The following is a 19,372-nucleotide window of genomic DNA, read 5'->3' as shown; positions in this document are numbered from 1 at the left end:
TTTGGCTGTACCCTCCTGAGTAAAGCAGCAGCCTGCTTATAAGTTTCAGCACAATGGCATTCATTTATTCAAGGCAGAAATTAGGTTACACAGAATAACATTTTCATAAAGGCTATAGTTTGCACCAGATAGGCACTATCATCATTTTGAATAAAAACATAAAAAAGCAACTTTCTTTCAGAATTGTTCGATGTAGGATTGATGCTTGTTTGCATTGCTGAAAATACTTCAGCAAGTTGGTTACCTCTACCTGGTGCAAGAACAGCTTTCACGCAACAAATGTCTGTATAACCAGCGCTGTGTGTGCACTTGGACTTATGTTCAAAAGTAGGTTATAATTGTCCTGGTGTGTTTAAAAAGATTAAAAGCTGCATTGCTGAAGTTCTTGCATTCCATCTTCTAACCTATTTAGTCAAATAGAGTGTGAGAATGTGAGGGTTTTGGCCACATATTTTTAGAGCTAGATAGCCATGTGTGAGAAGAGAGGAGAGGTGAGAGCAGCAGCTCGCTTCTGGATTGTCAGAGAAGGTAGGTTCCTGCCTCCTCACACAGCAGCAAAGAATTTTCTATACTTCAGAGAAGGCTGTTGCCAGTTATGACTTCTAGCTTTGTGTTGCTGCTATGATCCATAGTTTTTCAGACCTACCCGTTAGACCATTCTTTGCATAGAATCATAGAACCATAGAACAATTTGGGTTGGAAGGGACCTTAAATTATCTATTTCCAGCCCCCCTGCCATGGGGACAATGCAGGGTCACCTTCCACTAGACCAGGTTGCTCAAAGACCCAGCCAACCTGCATAGTACTGCATAGTATTTACGTTTTGGTGATAGTTTGGTGATGTTTTGGAGAAGCAGCTGTGAAGTCTGTATGTGACAACTGATTTTTATGACATTCCAATAAGATGACAGCATTGGCTTTTTATTTTTTTGGCAAAAAAAAAACTTAAATTTACACAGATTCTCAGACAATACATTAATCACCCAGAGTCCCCTTTTTTCCTTATGTAAGGGCTGTCGAAGAATTAATATATACCTATATAAATGAGGAACTGATTGCTCTAGATTAGCAGGGGTTTTCTTGTTTTGTTTGTTCTTATGCTTGGCTACATCTATTGTGACAAGTTGCTTAAAAGGTTCAGAAGCTAACGGGCATAGTTCAAAGAGAGCAGTAACGTAAGTAAAGTCACAAATCTGGAAAAGCTGTACTGAGTAAACAACTTGACAGTTTGTTTCCGTTGTTAGCCTAGCAAACGTGTGAATAGAGCATTGTCTCCCATTTGTGTGTGTGTGAAATAGTTCTCTGCCTGCATTTCGGGCAAACCATGCTCACTAGTTTATGTGAACACTTTTAAGTTTTGCAGTATTTATAGCCCAGGTACATAGGCATCATTATGCACATGATTATTCAAATTTAGGCAATATATAAAAAATAAAAGCAGTGGAGTGTTCCTCCTGTTGCAAATGACTGACCTAAATGATCCCAGAGAACTCATAAAGAGCAGAAGTGGACACCATGTTCAATCATGGAGCTTCCTTCTGAAAGCTGGTGTGACCAGCAACCTCTTAGATATGGGCCACAGCTGACTAAAGGCAGAATTTTCCACTGCTTACTAGACTGCTAAAGTGTGGAAGCAAGCTTTAAGGCATCCTTAGCAAGGGCATACACAGCCTCTGCTTTTACAATTGCAAATAATGAAGGAAATTCTGCCCTAATGAAAGGCTCTTAGACCTTGAAGATAAAGAGACCATTAAAACATTCTCCTTCAGGTGTGGAAAAAGTTATGCTGATACACTGCATCACAAGAACAATTTTCCTTTTTCTGCTTGGTAACCAACCTGCCTCTAGTCAGTTCATTAGGTAACAGCCATAGCATGTACAGTACTATCTACATCTGCAAAGAGATCCATGGACTGATGAAAAGGAAGAAAAATTTCTCCAATTTCATGCCCTTTTAAAAAACCAAAACCAAACGGCAGTGTGTTTCAGAAGGGGTTTTAAAACACATTTGCAAATATTTGACATTAGAAGAGATGCATTTCTCCTTTCTATGAGCAATATGTTGCTTGCTACAAAACCGGTGTCACCCTCACAATGTGATGTTGAGGAAGTCTCAGGCAGGCATTGTGCAGGTTGGGTGCACGATGACCTCATGCTCTTGGCCATGTGATTTCTTCATGGTGTAGTGGATGGGCATGGCAATCCCAGCTGGCCTGAGTGGGAACAAACTCCTCAAGATAGGAGGAAAGAGAGGGAGGGAAATCTGCATGCGGGCTGGTTGTCATATTGCACTGAGTATCATGTTTCCCTAATGAGTGCTGTCTATGCTGACCAGGCCCAGTCATTTTGCTACCTTGTTAACTACTGCACAGTTTTTGACTTTTTCCTTGCACCCTTTGACTAACTTGTTCCTAGGCAGCCAGCCAGAAATGGGCTATGTGACCTGATGCATCATGGGTCTGAACTGGGACTCTACGTAGGACTTTCTGCCACCATATAATGATTCCTCACCTGTTTTTTTTTTTGTTGGAATCTCCCCCCTCTGCCACGTGTTGCTTTGCTGCTGAGCCAGCCCAAAACCAAAATCATCTTGGGCACATATGTTATTTAGATGGGTGAGAAGCGGTTTTCCCCTCCTTACGTGCTCGCACTGAGGATGGGAGTGTGGCTCAGCTGCTCTCTGCAGTCCAACTGTGGATATTTACACCTGAGGACTGAACCTATGGTACCTCTTGTCTGGGAGGCTCCCACCAGAGAAGTTTCTTTATGTCCTTAAAAGGAGCAGCAGGAGAACAGGATCACTATGGGTGTGCATTGGTATGCTTGCAAAATGTGCCACAAATTGGTCACTTAAAAAACAAAGCAAAACACTAACGTTAGTGCTTGTATCGGTTTTTTTATTATTTGGAGAGAGATGTCTCATATGAAAGCAAACCAAAACCCTCCTTCCAACCCTGCAGCAGCTCTCTCCAGATGTCCCAGTTTCAGAAGTTCACTTATATTTTTTTTGTCTGAAAAATTCTTTTTAGATTGAAGTGTCCTACGCAACTATGAGGCAAATATTTTGGAAAATATAATACTACTTCACCACCCTCCCACCACCCCCTAGTTGTAACAATTGAATTTGCTTTCATATGGAACCAAAGCTCTTCCTGGATAATCGAAACTATATTGCCCAAAGTTATTAGCTTGCTTTCCACTTTTTTGTAGTTGTTGGTAACTAAAAACCTTGGCTAATTAAAAAAGCCTAGAGCCTTTCTGAACTCCTCTCAAATCAGAAACTAAAATGTTTTCTTGCTTTATATGTAATGATTGAAATAGTATGGAGTTATGCCTGAGAATTCAAAGCACATTGCTTTTTATTTCTTCTGGAAGAGTCATAGTTCATATTTTATACTAGTTTCTAATTGGACTTCAAACCATTTAAATGTTGAATAATAAAGTTTAAGTAAGTGATTTTAAAACTTTGTTTTGTTTTGTTTCTTTCTCATTCCCTGTCCTGCTTCAGACCAGAGGAGACCAACAGAAGAGTGAAAAATGTAAGATACTTCCTTCAATGCTATCTGAAATAATTTTACACTAATTTCGGTTAAATGTCTTTTAAAAACATTTCTGTTTATGGCACTATCATGCTTACCTTATTCTTCTGCTGTTCTTCCATCTGATGCAAATTAGTGTCATGTTATGGTGATCTCTGTGCAGCTAACCTCCTTTCCAAATAAATGCAATAATTAGAAACAACAGTTATATCTGATTACTTGAGTTATATTATGTGCATCGTAACAGTCTTTGGTTTTAATGGAGATTCTGGCTTATACTGTAGACAAGATTTTAATAACTTCATTTTGGAAAACATCTCGTAACAGCTTAGTTAGATGCTTTTATACTGGTGTATGGTTTGAGAGGCAAGTAGTGAACTTTGAGTTTGTTTGTTTTATACCCCTAGGTTTTGATTACATTATACTGGCTTGGGAGAAAAGCACAAAGTAACCCTCATTATAATGGTCCATACCTCAATCTTAAAGCATTTGAGAAGTTATTAGGGCAAGCATTGACCAAGGTAAGAAATCCACAAGGAGTAGTAAATAAATAGCCTAAATTTTATACTTTTCTGTATGTTATAGCGTCAACACTAAAGAATCTGTTGGGGGGGGTTAATTTTATTTTTAATTTGGGGAACACAGTCATGTGGATTTTTTGTTTGTTTTGCTTGCTATCAAAGGCTGTGTGAAAGGGAATGAGTTTAACTTACACTGGTTCTTCTGCTAACAATATAATCAAGAAATTCAGAGGTCATCTGCTGTGATCGACTTAAAACAGGGCTCTTCACAATCTATTGATTCTGTTAGGCTGAAGTGAGGGAAATTTAAGACCTTGTGTTGTACAGGTCTCTTTCAGAGATATTGCAATAGTCTTTGTTAAAGTTTGTTTTGCAGGCACAAGGCATTTTAAAATTTTTTAGTGAAAAATCATTAGCAGCATTCTGCCTTAAACTATTACAAAACATCTTTCAAAACTTACTCCCATAGGCACTTGAAGAGTCTAGCCAGCTGAACAGAAGTGGCAGGGATAGTGGGTACGGTGATATTTGGTACGTGGACCGGGGAGAGCCCTTTCCACCTTCAGCTAGCCATAAAAGAGACGATTCCTTTGATAGCTTGGACTCTCTTGGCTCAAGATCCTCCACAAGCTTTTCATCAGACATAACCTTGAAAGGTGGCAGTGAAGGTATGTTTTCCTCTCTTAAATTTTCTGTTAGCATGTGTCTCATGAATGTGAGTGAAGACAATGTATGGGCCTGGTCCCTACTGGGTGCCCAGTACTTGGCTTGAAGGGTAATCTAGCTTTGTAACTGCCACAGTTGTGTTTTGCTTAAGTAAATATTGACCTTGAACAGTTGGTAGAAACAAAGCAATGCTTGCAGGAATTTCCCTAGGAAGAGCTGTTGGGACTCTTCCTTTTGCTGTTGTTTTAGGATGCATGTCCATGGGGGATATCTTTCTATAGTTCAGGGAGGGTGAATGCAAGAATTCGGATCCTGATGGGATCACCTAAAACTGCGGCAGTTGCATAAGTTTCTTGCCTAGTTCCTACCTAGTTCCTAGTATGGATATATCAAACCTCTGTTTTCATTCTATTTATGAATATTCAATGTAAGTAGGGTTTTTCCCACCTACATTGAAATCAGAATGGTAGTTGTTATTTTCGATATTTCAGTTTGTCATGGGAAGAAAGGTAACAAGAAAAAAGTCTGACATTAGATCCTGACATCTGTAATCTGTATTTTTCTCCCAGTTGTAAAATGCAATATGAACTTGTAGTTTAAAGAAGTTATATTAAAAAAAAAAAAAGAAGAGCTTTTGTATTTTGTACCATGTGGGTAACATAAAACCAATGGGCCAAAGCCACATGGAGCATATCTGTTCTGAGCAAAGCAAAGTCTAGTCATGCTACCTATGCAACATACCCAGGGCTTCTAATGGGTGTTAATCTGCTGAGATGAGCATATTTTATACTATTTGCTAATAACTTGGCTTTCTTAGTAAATCTGAGTGGCAAATATGTTTTTAGTTTAAAAAAAAAACTTCTCTGCTATTTTTACTTCTCTCAATCTAGAGGTTAGCACTGTTTCCTGCAGGCAACAGTGATAGTGAAAGAGTGGAATGAATGTAGCATGAGCATACAAACCAAATTCAGCTTAATGGACCTTATCACAGCTTCACAACAAACTTCTAAAAATATATCTTCTACTGCCCCATCAGTAGCTCAGCAAGTTTGCAGCAGAAACATACCAAACTTGGAGTTAAACTGATTTTAGGATATTTCAGTGTAACTTGTAGCTGGAAACTTGTATCTAGAAAATAATGTTTTCTCCCCTTTCTTCCAAGGTTGTGATAGTGACACAGACTCAGAATTGCCTTTCAAAATGCGTGACTCCCATAAAGATGACAGGTCTTACCGAAGGATTTCTGTGATTGAACCAAAACCTACTGCTGACTTCAATCGCTTCTTACCCAACAAAAACAAGCAACCAACGTATATACCAGCACCCTTAAGGAAGAAAAGGACAGAGAAGAATGAGGACAATAGGAGGAGCTGGGCAAGTCCTGTCTACACAGAGTCAGATGGAACATTTTCAAGGTACTGGTGTGTGAAGTCTTAGTAAAGCAGACTTTGATTTATCATTTTAACAAATGTTTTCTTCACTAACTTAAGAAAAGCTGCTGTTGCTGTAATTGAAAGTAAAGTATTCAATGTTTTAAGGGGAGGGTGGTTGATGGTCAGGTCTTTAATTTTTATTTTTTCCCTATTGTTCTTTAAGTTGTTTGGCTTTGTTCCACATAACTAGTTTTCTGGTTTTTGAGTAATGTGTTGAGGCTTGTCAAACTTCACACAGGGGATTTAGGTGATCTTAAGTGAAGTCTTCAGTGAGTTAGATGTACAGCTTTAGTTTCTTGTTAAAGCTTTCTAAAATTTGGTGATGAATTTCTGTTGTCCAACTTCTTAGTTTACACACTCGAGAATAGTGGGCAGTTCTTGTGTTTCGTCATAATCTTCGTGACTTCACTGTCTTCATTCTGTTCCTGTTTTGGTCAACCTCAGTGGACATGAAAGGAATCCCGTAGCTTCCTGCCAAAATAGCAGAGCAGAGTGTGGGCTCACAAATCCAGCTTCCCTCCAGATGATCTATGAGTATGACAGTGGCTCTGATTCAGAAGATGAAAGAAGGCTGCCCGACGTGGTTATGGATGACTTAGCAAAACGTAGATTTCTAGTCAAAAAGAGTCCTGTAAGCTCTGCTGCACCTGGACATCATTTCATATTGCGCAATGACTCTTCTAAATCTTGCTCACAAGAAAATGATCCAGCTGGTCCACTAGCTACAATGCTTGAACCACTGAGGTTAGAGATACTAATCCAAGATCGAGTAACTATTGTATTACCTAAATTGCAGTCCATAAATAACTCCATAAAGTTAGCATTCTAATCAGCATTTTAACACAGATGATAAATTACTATGCCTTTTCTGTCAAATCTTGTATTTTTTGTCAGAGGCAATAGGATGTTGATATAACAATTTAACTTTTTTGTTATTATTTCTGGTGCTGCAGTGGTGGAATTGAGAACTAATTTGCTTCATTCACGAGGTTGAACTCCTGAGCCAAAAAGCATGTATTTTTGCATTCTTTGTCAAGTTGCTCCTAAAATATCTTAACTGATTGGGTATTTTGAACAGTAACCAGAGGAGGCAGAGGCAGTTGGATACTAAAGTGGAAAACAAACCAAGAGTTAACATTTCTTCAGAATTATCTGGGTATTTTGATGAGGACGAGGAAGAAGAAATAGGCATCCCAAACATTGAAAAAGATGATCTCTATTTTCGCAAGCTAAATTCTTCAGCATCAAATACAGTGGTTGCTTTTGACAAATTTCTTCCTAAGTTTTGGACTCCAGAAGAAGAATTGCTATGGAAAAAAATCAGGAAATCCTCTTTCAAACCCTGGTATAAAGAGATTCAAGGGTTCAGGTGCGTTTTTATGCATGCCCCTGTTTCTCTCATGTATGCAAAACCTTAAAGTTGTTGTTTTGTGACTTTTAAAAATTATTATTTTTAATTTTTGCCTGTGTAGCAGCAGGATATATGTTTTTTTAAGAAAAAAATTTGAAGTACTCTTTTTCATTAGTTGTTCCACTCTTGATGCTATACGTTTTACTCAATGCATACACTTTTCTTTCCCTCTCTTTATTCTTTGTGCTCATGCACAGTAGAAAGAAATCAGATTCTGAGGATGAGGGATATGCTTATAAACAAAGCTCTGCCATTGTTGCTAATCAACCAAGACCAAGTTTCGAATGGAACAGCAGTTGCAGAAGGGATCAAAGCTATAAGCCAACTGCTGAGTATGTGGGAAGCTCGTTGACACAGATTACAGAAGGAAAAATCTTGGAGGCTTCTGACCAGCCCAGGTTGATACTGCTGCATGAGCTGTACTCTTGCTGCATCAGAAAGAAATGGCTGGACGTGCAACAGCTAAATGAAATTAAACTGCATCCTGTGATGTCGTGCTTTTTTGTTATTATTACAACTTTATTTTTTTTAATATAGTCGTGAGTTGATGTTGGTCTTCTGAAAGATGTAAATGCGAAAGCATAACGTGCTGCATAGGCTTTGTGTGTTAGCATGCAAGTGTGCTGTTTCTGAGCAGGTCAGTATGTCATGTTACCTTTACATTGGTTGACGTGTGCTGTGTTCTGGTTAGTGGTGGTGAATGCCAAATGGTGTAGCTGTACTGCTCGGAATACTGCAAATCTAAAACAAGCATATATCTGAATACATTGTGATCTGCTTGTATGTTACTAGTTAATGATATTTTACTTCCCTCCTTTTGTTTTATATGCTTCAGTCAGTTTTCGTTACTTCAGGCCCTGCAAAAATACTCTGACTACTTGTCTTCTGAAACGAAGACCAAAATTGATCCTACTTCTGGCCCTAGGCTCATAAAATGTAGAAAGAATATTTCCTTTATACCAGGATGTGACCAAGGAGACAATGAAAATCTATATCTGTATCCAGATTTAGAAAATGATGACTTGTTTGTTCGCAAAACTGGGGCTTTCCATATGAATCAAGTTGTTCTCCAAGACCCCCAGTATTTTAAAAAATTCTCTGAGCAAGAGCCTCTTATAGAGGGTGAAATAATTCTGCAGCCTAGAGAAGGCCAAGCTGTGATTCCAGATTTGGAAAAGGATGACATGATTTTTCGTAAAATCCTCTCTCAGAAAAAAGAGGTGCCTTTATCAGGTGCTCCAGACAAGTACCACCCTGCACTCTTTCCTGATCCTTGGAGTCTTCCTGAGGAAATACGGTCCAAATTTCTATGTTTACTTGAAAAGAGTGCAACACCAGAGGACAGAAAGAGCAATGGTAGAGTGTTGTCACCGTCTTCCCGACATAAGAAGGACGACATGCTGACACGCAAGATTGAATCTTGGAAAGTGGGAAGCAACGCACAGCCAGTAAATTTTATCCCAGGTCCATGCAGTGAAGAAGACTGGAAGAAGTGGGAAGCAATTAGAGAGGCCAGCAAAGTTAGACACAAGAAGCGTCAGATGGTGGAGAGGTCAGGTTGTGTCCTGCACGGATTGTGCTTGAGCTAATTGAACTGTTTCCATTCAGAAAAGCATCGTCTTGTGCTGAACCATTTGTAGAGTGCAAATCTGCAATTTGTTTGTGTCGTCCTGGACAAGCTTTTTATTTGCTTTCAATAGAAGCTCATGACTGCAATACCATATTTTCAACAAAAATCATGACTTTTTTAGTTTTAGGCAGCAATTTTGGAGAAAATATATAATAATTCCTTCAGACTCAGTTTTATATAAATTTCATGACATGAATGCCTTAACAAATTCTGGAGATGGGCATTCTGAGATTATTGTTTGCACCTAAATTTAAAAATGCTTGTTTGTAAAATGTCTTGCCGCATTTATGAGATGGCTCCATGAGATAAAAAGATATTAGTGCTCTTTTTTGCCTATCTAAAGTCATGGTGCATGCAAGGTGTGTGTCCATATTATTTTAAATTCTACTGTGACATGTTTATTCTACCAGCAGTTTTCCTTGCTTTCATATTTCATACAGTCCTAATTAATACTATCCCTAATCCTTTCCTGGTGTACCCAAAGTTTTTCTTCTGTGAGTGAAGACTTTTTTTTAACTGCTTCCTAGCTCTCCTGTAGGTTTCGTACTTGCTGTGAGAGAGTGGAGTTTTATATGTTTTTTTGGCTCTGAAAATACGGCATTGCAAGTTGCAGTTATACCGGCTGTGCATCCTTAATTTGTGACTAAGACACTTCCATGTTCTAGTTGAACCTTTGATGTCATTACATTTAATTTTTAAGCCTAATGCTGTTAACAAAGTGCAAGCTTCACTGAGGAATATTTCTGAAGTGCTTGAAAAGATTTCACATTTCCAGAATTAATAGAATACAATACTCATATTCAAGAACACTAAAAATCCTCTTGAATCACACTGGCTGTATTTGGTTCTCCACTTAATGTGTAAAGTTGTACATAGGACCTTTTAGATTTATCCATTCCATGTATTACTTGCATTTAGCATCAGGGGTGGTTGAATTAACAAGAAAACAGCCTTTGTATGCCAGGCTTCTTTTTGGGATTCAAGTTAGGCTTCATTTTCATTTCTTGAAATGAGTATCTTCCAAGCGTCATGCTGTTTAGCAGCACTGGAATAAGTGATGCAGAACTAAAACGAGGCTCTATTCATGCAGTATTTCTAAATTGGAAGCATTGGAAACTTACAGGCAGCCTTGTTTTGTCAGTTTTCTTCCTGACTTACGCATCATGCAAGTCCTGATGTGCTTCTGACTCGTGTCAGATCACTGATGTGCTACTCCATGCCGTCTGGTCCTAAAGCTTTCACAGTTTCCCATTCACTTAGTGAGAGTGCTGGCGTACTGATCATATGAATGTTGTTATGAATATCAAGCATGACACTGAATCTTTCTCCTTTTTTTTTTGGTTTCTAATTTCTCAGACTGTTTCAAAAGCTTTCTGATGAGCAAGGGTAAGTTTTGTAAAAGCTTGAAAGATCATAACACTATTTTTGCCTCTCGTTTAAATTTTCATGCATGCACGGCAGCTAAAAACTTGTGCTCAAAGCAACTTGTGCATGCTGCTTTGTTGTTTTGTGCTTGAGCAATTTACATAACAAATGTAAGACACTAAAAGCTATGCATCTGGCAAAAGTCCTCTCTGGCATCTAGGATTATATCAGTTATGGTTATCAGGCATTTTGAAAATCAGCTCTGATATTTTATTCCAGCTGAAGTACTTGAAGTTCTGTATTTAAATCAGGCTCTAAAACATTCAGAAATGTAAAGAAGGATTAGTAAATATTTCATTTTAAAGACTGCACAGTTAGAATTCTGAAAATAGTTAATGACATGCATATGTACCATGGGAACGATTGAAAATCTGTTATTTTCAAATAGGGCAGGTTGAAATACAGTATCAAATGAATCCCAGAATAAAATATACAAGTTAATACATTTCACTGGCAGTTTAAATGAATGTCAGAACCATTTGACCTGGCACTTAGTACTTCACATCTTATATTTTGGTTCTGATGGTAGCAGACTTAAAGAATTATTTTACTTAACTTTCTTTTTTTATTTTAAAGAGGCACATACATTTTAAAAGGTGGTAGTTGAACCAAAGTAAATATATAAATAAATGAAAAGTGTTCTCGAGGCCATTCACCTGTAGTTTCTCTTAACATCGATGAGCTTTTTGAACACTTTATGTCTAGTTTTTGGACTTCCAGTTATTGAATCCTCAGTGGTAAACTGATTGGTTAGTGCCATGTTAACTTATGTAGCCTTGTTTACAGCTTACTGGCTCAGAAATATTTTCACATTTACTGTGTGATGGCATATTAAGTATTTGGTTATGCATGGTGCTCTACATTTTCCAAAGAGGGAAAAAGAAGGTAAACATATGTATATGAACATATATTTGTGTATATATATTCTTTTTTCACCCTGAGCCAAAGCTGGTAAATGAACAAATGCTGCTAGGAGAAGCAAGAAATGTGTCTGAAGAGGCTGGGTGTTAGTGGAGGGAAACTCAGGAAGCTTGAGTCACTAGTGTTTTTTTGTTGTTGTTTGTTTTTTTTAATTAAGACTAGAATTAAAACTAACATACTGTTCGCTGGTATGAATAAGTGAATATATCCTTTCTTAGGGTATATTGTATTTAGGTCTAGATTTTCCTATTTTGTTCCAAGCAGATATAGAAACTTTAGAGAAAGAAAAGGAAACCATCATCATGTAAGTTTCGTTTAGTGAATCTGGAATGGTTTTGATGCTAACTCAAAACCCTTTCTACATGTGATATAACTTAGCCATTTAAAAAAAAAAAAGGAAGAAAGGGGAGAGAACTACACAAGAAAAGAGTTTCTGCAGTAGTGTCTATAAGATTTTTGTTTAATGTGGCATTCTTCCCATTCAGAAAATAAACAAGCAAACAGGAATAATTAGTTAATGCCCTGGCCTTTTTTCCAGAGGCCGAAGTCCAAAGTCTTATGTTACCAATGTAAGTAAGTCGGGCCTCTTAAGAGGAAGTGAAAGAGACTGGTTTGTTAGTTCAGAGCTCTCTTGGTATGTAAGAGATTAGAGCAAGGCCTTGTGCTGAATCACTTTTGTTTTTAACCTGATTTTCTGTCATACCAGAGAAGCATTATGGTTTCAAGTCCTGTTAGAACTTGTCTACGCTAATATTCCTCCATCACTTAAATTTTGTACAAATAAATACAAATGGAAGCATTTTGTGAAAAAATAATAATAACAAAACAGAAGCCTAGCTTTCCTTTTCTATCATAGCACCAAACGTTACAAAGTGTGTTATTACAACACAAACCATCTGCATGTTACTTAATGTCTAACAGGCTTGGGATCAATCTGAGGAGGAGTCTTGTCCTATACTCAAGCTAAAAGTTCTGTTACATTTAAATGCAGAGACTGTAAAATGGATAAAAAAAAGCAGAAAATAACAGGAATAGAATTGAGGGGGGCATGAAAAGTGAGTTATGAGGAAATGAGATTACAGTGAACTAGTGAGTAGGAGTTCATGGAAAAACTTGTTGACATGTAGAAGAAATTCACAAGAGGATGCAAGCTATCCCAGCTTGAACTGAAAGTTTCAGGAAGGTTTTGGAAAGGAGTTATATAGACTAGTGAGGTCCATAACATGATTGAACTGAGTATTTAGTAGTAAATCACTTTTGTCTTTTAGAAATGTGCATTGATAACTAACTTGATTTTAGAATTGGCCTAAGGAAGGAAAAAAAGGAGATGATTCTGAGGCTGTTGCTGGAGAGAAAAGGTGAAATAATGGGAGTTTGGATTTGAGGGGGGGACACGATGGCTTTTAGATAAAAAGAAACAGGCAAGGTCAATAAATGGAGTAAAAAATTTAAACAGAAGTAGTAGACATGAGGAGTTCGATGTGAATCATCAGCATGGAGCTGCTGCAGGAGGAGCTGGTTATTTAATTAACCTGATTTTATTTGCCCGAATATGCAACTACTGACTTCAGTGCTGGCACTAGGTCCCATCCAAGGCTTGCTCATTCAGCTGCTGGTATGTTTCCTGCTCTGTTTGAAATAACACTTAGGAGCGTTCAGTTGTACTAATATAAATCTCTGTTGAAGGTTTCACTTGCACAAATGGCTAAGATGTGATGAAGCTGAATAGTCTTTTTTCTTTCTAGGAGTAAATCTTTGAATGATGTCAGTGCAGAGGAGCTGCAGTCGTTGCGCAAAATCCGTTACGAAGAACTGCAAAGGATAAAAGAACAGCTGCAAGAACAAGATCTGAAGTGGCAAGAAGTAAATACTCCTTTTCACTCCTCCTGACATGCCCAGCTAAAGGGAGGGGTGCTGCAAATGTTCAGTGCCCCTAGAAAACTTACTGTTGGCATATGTGCAGCAATTTACAGGATCACGCTTTAAAATTATGCATTTCGTGCAACTCCTAGTGTTTTGGAGGATGTCTGTTTAAGGCAGAACTGAAATTATTTTTTAATATTTTTTTATATGATTTGTATGTATTGTTGTGGTGTCACAGTAAAGCCTTTAGGCATGAGTTCTGTGGACATAAAAGTTGGGGCACAATTTGACATGTCTGAGATTTGTGGATATTGTTTGTGAAGTGATTGGAATGTCTGAGAATTTGATCCTTTGGGAGAAGAGAAGGAAATATTTCCTTGTGCAAATTCTTGAGGCTCCTGTCTCCCAATAATTCTGTCTTAAATTCAGCTTGTAAAGTGTATGATAACCTTACACAGCATTGTAAGGTTCTATAAAGACTTTTAATTAAAATCTGTGATTGGCAATGATTACCAACAAGAGGCTGAAATTAACAACAGAACGCCAAGCAAGCAGCGCATAGCAGTTCCAATATTCAATAGTTCTCTGAACCCAGCTCTGGTATTTCATGGAGAAGATTGCCAGTTCACATTGTGGTTTTACAGAAATAAACAAAACATAGAAGTTGATCTCTTATGTTTCCAATTTAGACTTCAAGGCGTGTTTATTCTCAAGCTAGTATATCAGTCTAACATACTGGTTATTTGAGGGAAGGAAAAAAAAAATCCAAAGCCTACAACAAAGAAATTCACATGCCATTTGCATTTGTTTTCAACTATCTGTCATTGTGTGAACTATTATTAAAAATTGAAAATGTCAAGGGGCGAAAATAAAAGCACTTGGGGGAAGGTGCATGAAAATGTGGCCTTGATGCAGACATGCAAGTAAAATCAAGGCATCAGATTGCTTGAGATGGGTTGCCTCTGTAGACGTGCAAGGTCTTGAGAAAATCTCATTCTGTTTGTTCATGTGATTCTTGTAGGATCTAGCAAAATGGAAGAATCGTAGAAAGAGCTTCACTTCAGAATTGCAAAAGAAAAAGGAAGAAAGAGAAGAAATAGAAAGGAGAGCCTCTGAGGTTTCTGATAGGAGCAGCAAGTCACTGAAAGAAATGCAGCAGGAAAGGTAATGACCCTAATGGGAGTATTAAATTGTAGAACTTAAATTTGATTATTTTAGTTCCCTTTAATTCTTGAGCAGTTTTTACTGGCAAGTTGCAATTGATTCTTCAGAAGTCTCAACAATTTTAGTTCCAAATTATAGAGTAGAAATCTAGGCAATTAAAGGGCAGAATATGATCTGCTAATACATTCTTTTCATAGAATGATAAACAGTTTGGCTTTTTAAATGACGTTTTACTCAAACCATGAATAAATGTACTGTGAAGTCAGTATTTGTATCCAATTTAAAGAGGTTAAAACAATAGAGAATTAAGCCAGTTAACTGCCTCTTTTATTCTTGGATCAACTTAACTATTTCTTTCCTCTAACACTGAATTTGCTATTCTCTTGACCACAGTGGATAAATACAGTCAGCATTTTTATGTATATCACAGAACAATCAACTTCTACTGTATTTCCTTTGTATCCCCTATTGTTCCTCTGGGTATTTACAGAATAAACTTCTCTCTGGAGGGTCAAGTTTCAATAGAGTAGTGCAGTACTACGTCTCCTGATGACAGTCATTTTTTTGAAGTTTATTTTTAAATTTAAATGTATATGGCTCAGGTGAAGAAGGGAATATGCATATGGCATGTTCATAAATGAAATTTAAGTAGGTCTTAAAACATGTTTTGAGTATTTTTGACATATTTGTGAGGACAACAACTTGAAGACAAATACGGATTCAAATTGAATGTCCAGTATTGCCAACATCTTAAAAAAAAAAAAAAATAATAATAATAATAATGTTAAGGATTATCTGTCCCTGTGGTGGTTTATTTTGACAAGGGAATGAATCCCAAAATAAAGGAATAAATCTAAAAATCTAAATTTCAAGGTACCCTGTCATTTGTTATCTGATGTATAGTATTGTACTTTCAGAGAGTAGAAGCGTCAAGAGAACTATGCAGTTTAGGCAATGTTGTGTGACTACCTTCACATTCTTTCCTCAATGAAATCTGAATTTCTGAGGATATGTAACATGAATAGCTGTATCATTTTCTTGGCAGAGAGATTTCTGTCATGGTGGCAACCTGATAACATGGCAGTAGTATGCCTGAGTGTTTTCAGAGGGAGTAGGGGTGGGTGGGGAGGTGGACTTGAAAATACTAATATTTTAATATATTTTAAGTGATGTCATTCATTTTTTTCACTTACCAGAGGTGTGTTTCTCAGTTTATGCTCTGCCTTGAATAATCAGTAGTTAAAACACCTAGGGCGCACCTGTTTGTCTGTTCACTTTGGGATTTTAATAAGCTCTGTCCCCATAGGGAGGATAGAGATCAAGACTCCTACAGGCAGAGAAAATATGAACACAGATGGACATATTCACTGAACGATGATGTGTTTACTGAAGAAAAAGAACCTTCTACACGGTCAGTGGTGAAAGATTACCTTTTGGAAGAAACCTCCTACAGCACTAAAGACAGCAAAAGCCTGTCTGCTGCTCAAAGGAGCAAGGATCATCTGCCAAAGCAGGAGAGTTCTGCCACACGTGAAGCTCCTGCTCCCTCAAAGAGCCTGGCAGAAGAGCGGAGCTCATCTCTTTTGTCTACGCTCTACTCAGTGAATGCTCAAACTGGGTCAGCTCAGGTTTCAGCTTCTCTCCCTAGAAGTTACCAGAAAACCGATACCTCCAGGTTAACATCCGTGGTTACACCAAGACCTTTTGGTGTCCACTCAAGAGGAATCTCCTCACTTCCACGGTCGCTCACGGTAAAATTCTCTTTAGTTCCTGAAGTTTATAAATGTTTGGTGTCTTGTATAGCTGGGTGAACGGTAGGGCTTAAATGTTCTTTTTGTTTGATGAAGGCTGCGTTAATACAGCAAGTGATTCTGTCATGTAAGATTTTTTGTGTTTCTATATTTAAAGGCACTTTTAGAAATATTATTATTTTTAATGTCTCCTTATTACAAAAGGAGAAGAATAAAATTTTAAATTAAAATTAAATTTTACATTAAAAAAATAAAAAAAAGTCTCCAAAGAGAGAAAACCTGTCTTTGATGTAACTGTCTGAAGTGAATTTAATGTAATTGTTAAAGACAAACTTTCAGGTGGTATAAATTTATTCTGCTTTGCTGAGTTTGAAATTAAAGCTTTACTCCAGCCTAGAATTTGCCTGCTCAGTAAAGCACTGAAACACAAATTGGTTTTTCCATTATTACATAGATTTTCATAGCTTTTTCATAAATCCCTATCTGGCTCAATTTTTTAAAGGGGAAGCATGCAAATTTTTCTAAGCAGATCGTTTTAACAAGTTTATCCTAATGAGTCTATACTATATATTCTGCAAATATTTCAAGGGAAAAAAGTCTTGCTGCTTTTTTTTTTAAGTGGGTAATTAGTAATGGGTACAGTGACTAGAAGCTGCATGAAAGGGAGGAGTACTTTGTTAAATATTTAAGCTGCTGAAAGATAAAGGTTTTTTAAAGCACATATTTACCAAACTGTTATTTTTGTCCTAGATGGATGATACCCAGAAATACAACGGAGAAGTGGAAAAAGCTAAAAGAACTCAAACTTTGTTAACTAGCAGTTCATTTTCACTACCAGACTCATCATACTCTCTCTCTACCAGTGTACTTGGAAGCAGAGGTGAGGAGGAGGAGGAAAAAGGTGTTAAGACAACACCTACTTCTAGTTTGACATTACCTGTAAAACCCCAAGACCAAGATGCCAGAGGCAGTATTCTTAAACCAGAATATTGTTCTCCTCCTGATTCTGTTTCACTTGCATCTTCTGCAGAAAATGTGAGTCTGCCAGAGCATGAGGATTCAAAATCCCTGGTAAGTGTGGAAGTCATGTAACTGCTTAGTGTAACTGAATGCTGCAGCAGAGTCAAAAAAAAAAAAAAAAAACAAACAACAAAACAAAACAAAAAAACCACCACCAACAACAAAAGAAAACATCCCATGCAAGATCTCATGGAAGTATTCCTTGGTGGTAAGAAATCAACTTGAAGAACTACTGTTATGTTTGATTTAATTCTGGGGAAAGAGAGCATTAGGAAAGAACATATAAATGGTCCTTTTGATGCTTTCTTTCCCTACTCTTTCTCTCTTGTGCTTTTATTTAGAAATAAAATTCAAAGTAGATACTCTAAATATTTAATTTGATGTTTGTGAGGTTTCTGGTGTTCTCCCAATCAGCACTTTGTGCGTACAATCAGGAATGTTAATTAGATGAATGCTCTGAGCTGCTGTAGCATTCATTTGCACTTTTAAGCTGGTGGTGGAAAATAAAGATCAGCTTTTCAAAGGTCAACCTTATACATTAATATCACAATATCCTTTTTTTCCATTAGTTGTGGCTTAAGCCTTTTTGGGTTCTGTAATTATGTACTTGAAATTATTCTACTTGGTATTCACACTAATGAATTTAAAAAGAAATCACCATCTTCTTGTGTATGTGCTTATCCAGGAGCTGTTTTTTGAGTGTTCTTTCAGCACCTTGGAAAAATACATCCAGTACTATTTCTTTCAATTTATCTCATGTTTCACATGTAAAAAATGAATAGCAATAGCTTTAACTGTCACCACCTTTCTGCAATATGTAATGATGTAGTTTATACCCCTTGATGAGTTAAAAGGTGAATGCTTTGCATTCCTGACACTGCTATACAAGTTAATTGTCAGTAGTTTGAGTGAAGATCATAAAAAAAAAAATGCTTGGATGCTGATTAATGAAATCACTTCACACACTATCTTTTTTATATATTCAGTAATTTTGATTCATTCTTCTTCCTAATCACCTGTGAAAAAGGAACACGTTTCAGTTAAATACTGCTGATAACTCTTTAGCCATTGCAATGAAATTATTATAACTTTTTGAAACTGTGATTGAAAACTGTGATTGAAACTTATAAGCAAAGAAATTATGATCCTTTTTCTGTATTGTAGCAAAAACAGGCAGAGAAGCTGCTATTCTAATCAGTGAAAACATAGATTAGATATGGGTCCTTTGTTTCCCTTCAGGTGAGCTAAATGAGAGCAAAGCATACTAGATTCTATTTTTCTCTAATTGGTCACCAAGTTATAAACTGTCCTGCCTGTAAATGAGGAAAGTGTTTAAATAATAAAAATAAAAAAATACTGCTTGTGTGGTCCATCAAACAAACTATAATGTAAAGAATGCAAGTTCTATTTGATATGTTTGTAAATCATTGCCAGAGCTGACCAGTTGATAGTTCACTAGTCATCACAGTAATAACACCGGATTTGTAGAGTACTAAATGTTTTGGAGACTACCTGTTTAAATTACGAAGTTCAGTGTACAAAACTGCATTACTCCTCTCACAAGGTAGGTTTAAAAAAGAACTGGTTTGGGATGGTGGAAATAAAAAATACTGATGATTGTGATTTCCAGGAACACAATCAAATTCAGAAGCTTTCTATGTATGTGCTAACCTATTAGTAGAATAACTTTTAAAGTACTGTTAGTCAACTAAGGAGGTGGGATGAATTGAAAAAAAAAGTCTGTTTCAGTGTGGAAGATGTTTCAACTAAGGAGCTTGTTTAGAAGTAAGGATTCAATAGTTTCTACCATGGCCTGTGACTGGGAGTGTTTTGTCAGGGACATCTCCTTGTAACACAAGGAGAAACTAAGGGATGCTCCCTTGCTACTGTTGTCCTCTGGACCCAATGCTTGGGTACTGCTAAAGACTCCTCTGGCTGCTTCCTGCCCTGAGAAGCCAGCTACCTACTTCTACTTGTAAAGCAGCTCATTGTGTCCTTTGACCAACACAGGAGTTCTGGGGAATTGGC

General features: G+C 37.2%; 1 protein-coding gene across 11 annotated transcripts in view; it reads left to right on the top strand.

The window, feature by feature from the left end:
• Positions 1 to 19,372, top strand: part of LMO7 (LIM domain 7) — a 129,333-nt gene that overhangs the window by 81,296 nt on the left and 28,665 nt on the right. For 5 of the 11 annotated variants that reach the window (XM_083819891.1, XM_083819897.1, XM_083819895.1 and 2 more), the window contains exons 5-13: positions 3,509 to 3,539; positions 3,947 to 4,060; positions 4,530 to 4,728; positions 5,889 to 6,141; positions 10,557 to 10,586; positions 13,292 to 13,409; positions 14,431 to 14,573; positions 15,880 to 16,324; positions 17,075 to 17,395. In XM_083819891.1, the coding sequence (XP_083676017.1) occupies positions 3,509 to 3,539; positions 3,947 to 4,060; positions 4,530 to 4,728; positions 5,889 to 6,141; positions 10,557 to 10,586; positions 13,292 to 13,409; positions 14,431 to 14,573; positions 15,880 to 16,324; positions 17,075 to 17,395 (1,654 nt within the window). Of the gene's footprint in view, positions 1 to 3,508; positions 3,540 to 3,946; positions 4,061 to 4,529; positions 4,729 to 5,888; positions 6,142 to 6,603; positions 6,904 to 7,237; positions 7,529 to 7,767; positions 7,969 to 8,405; positions 9,123 to 10,556; positions 10,587 to 13,291; positions 13,410 to 14,430; positions 14,574 to 15,879; positions 16,325 to 17,074; positions 17,396 to 19,372 lie in introns of all 11 variants that reach the window. The other 6 variants (XM_083819890.1, XM_083819898.1, XM_083819896.1 and 3 more) reach the window with 4 other exon arrangements.

Source organism: Anser anser (assembly GCF_964211835.1).
Source record: "Anser anser genome assembly, chromosome: 1".
In the NCBI taxonomy this organism is placed as follows: Eukaryota; Metazoa; Chordata; class Aves; order Anseriformes; family Anatidae; genus Anser; species Anser anser.
This window is presented reverse-complemented; position numbering and strand designations above follow the sequence as displayed.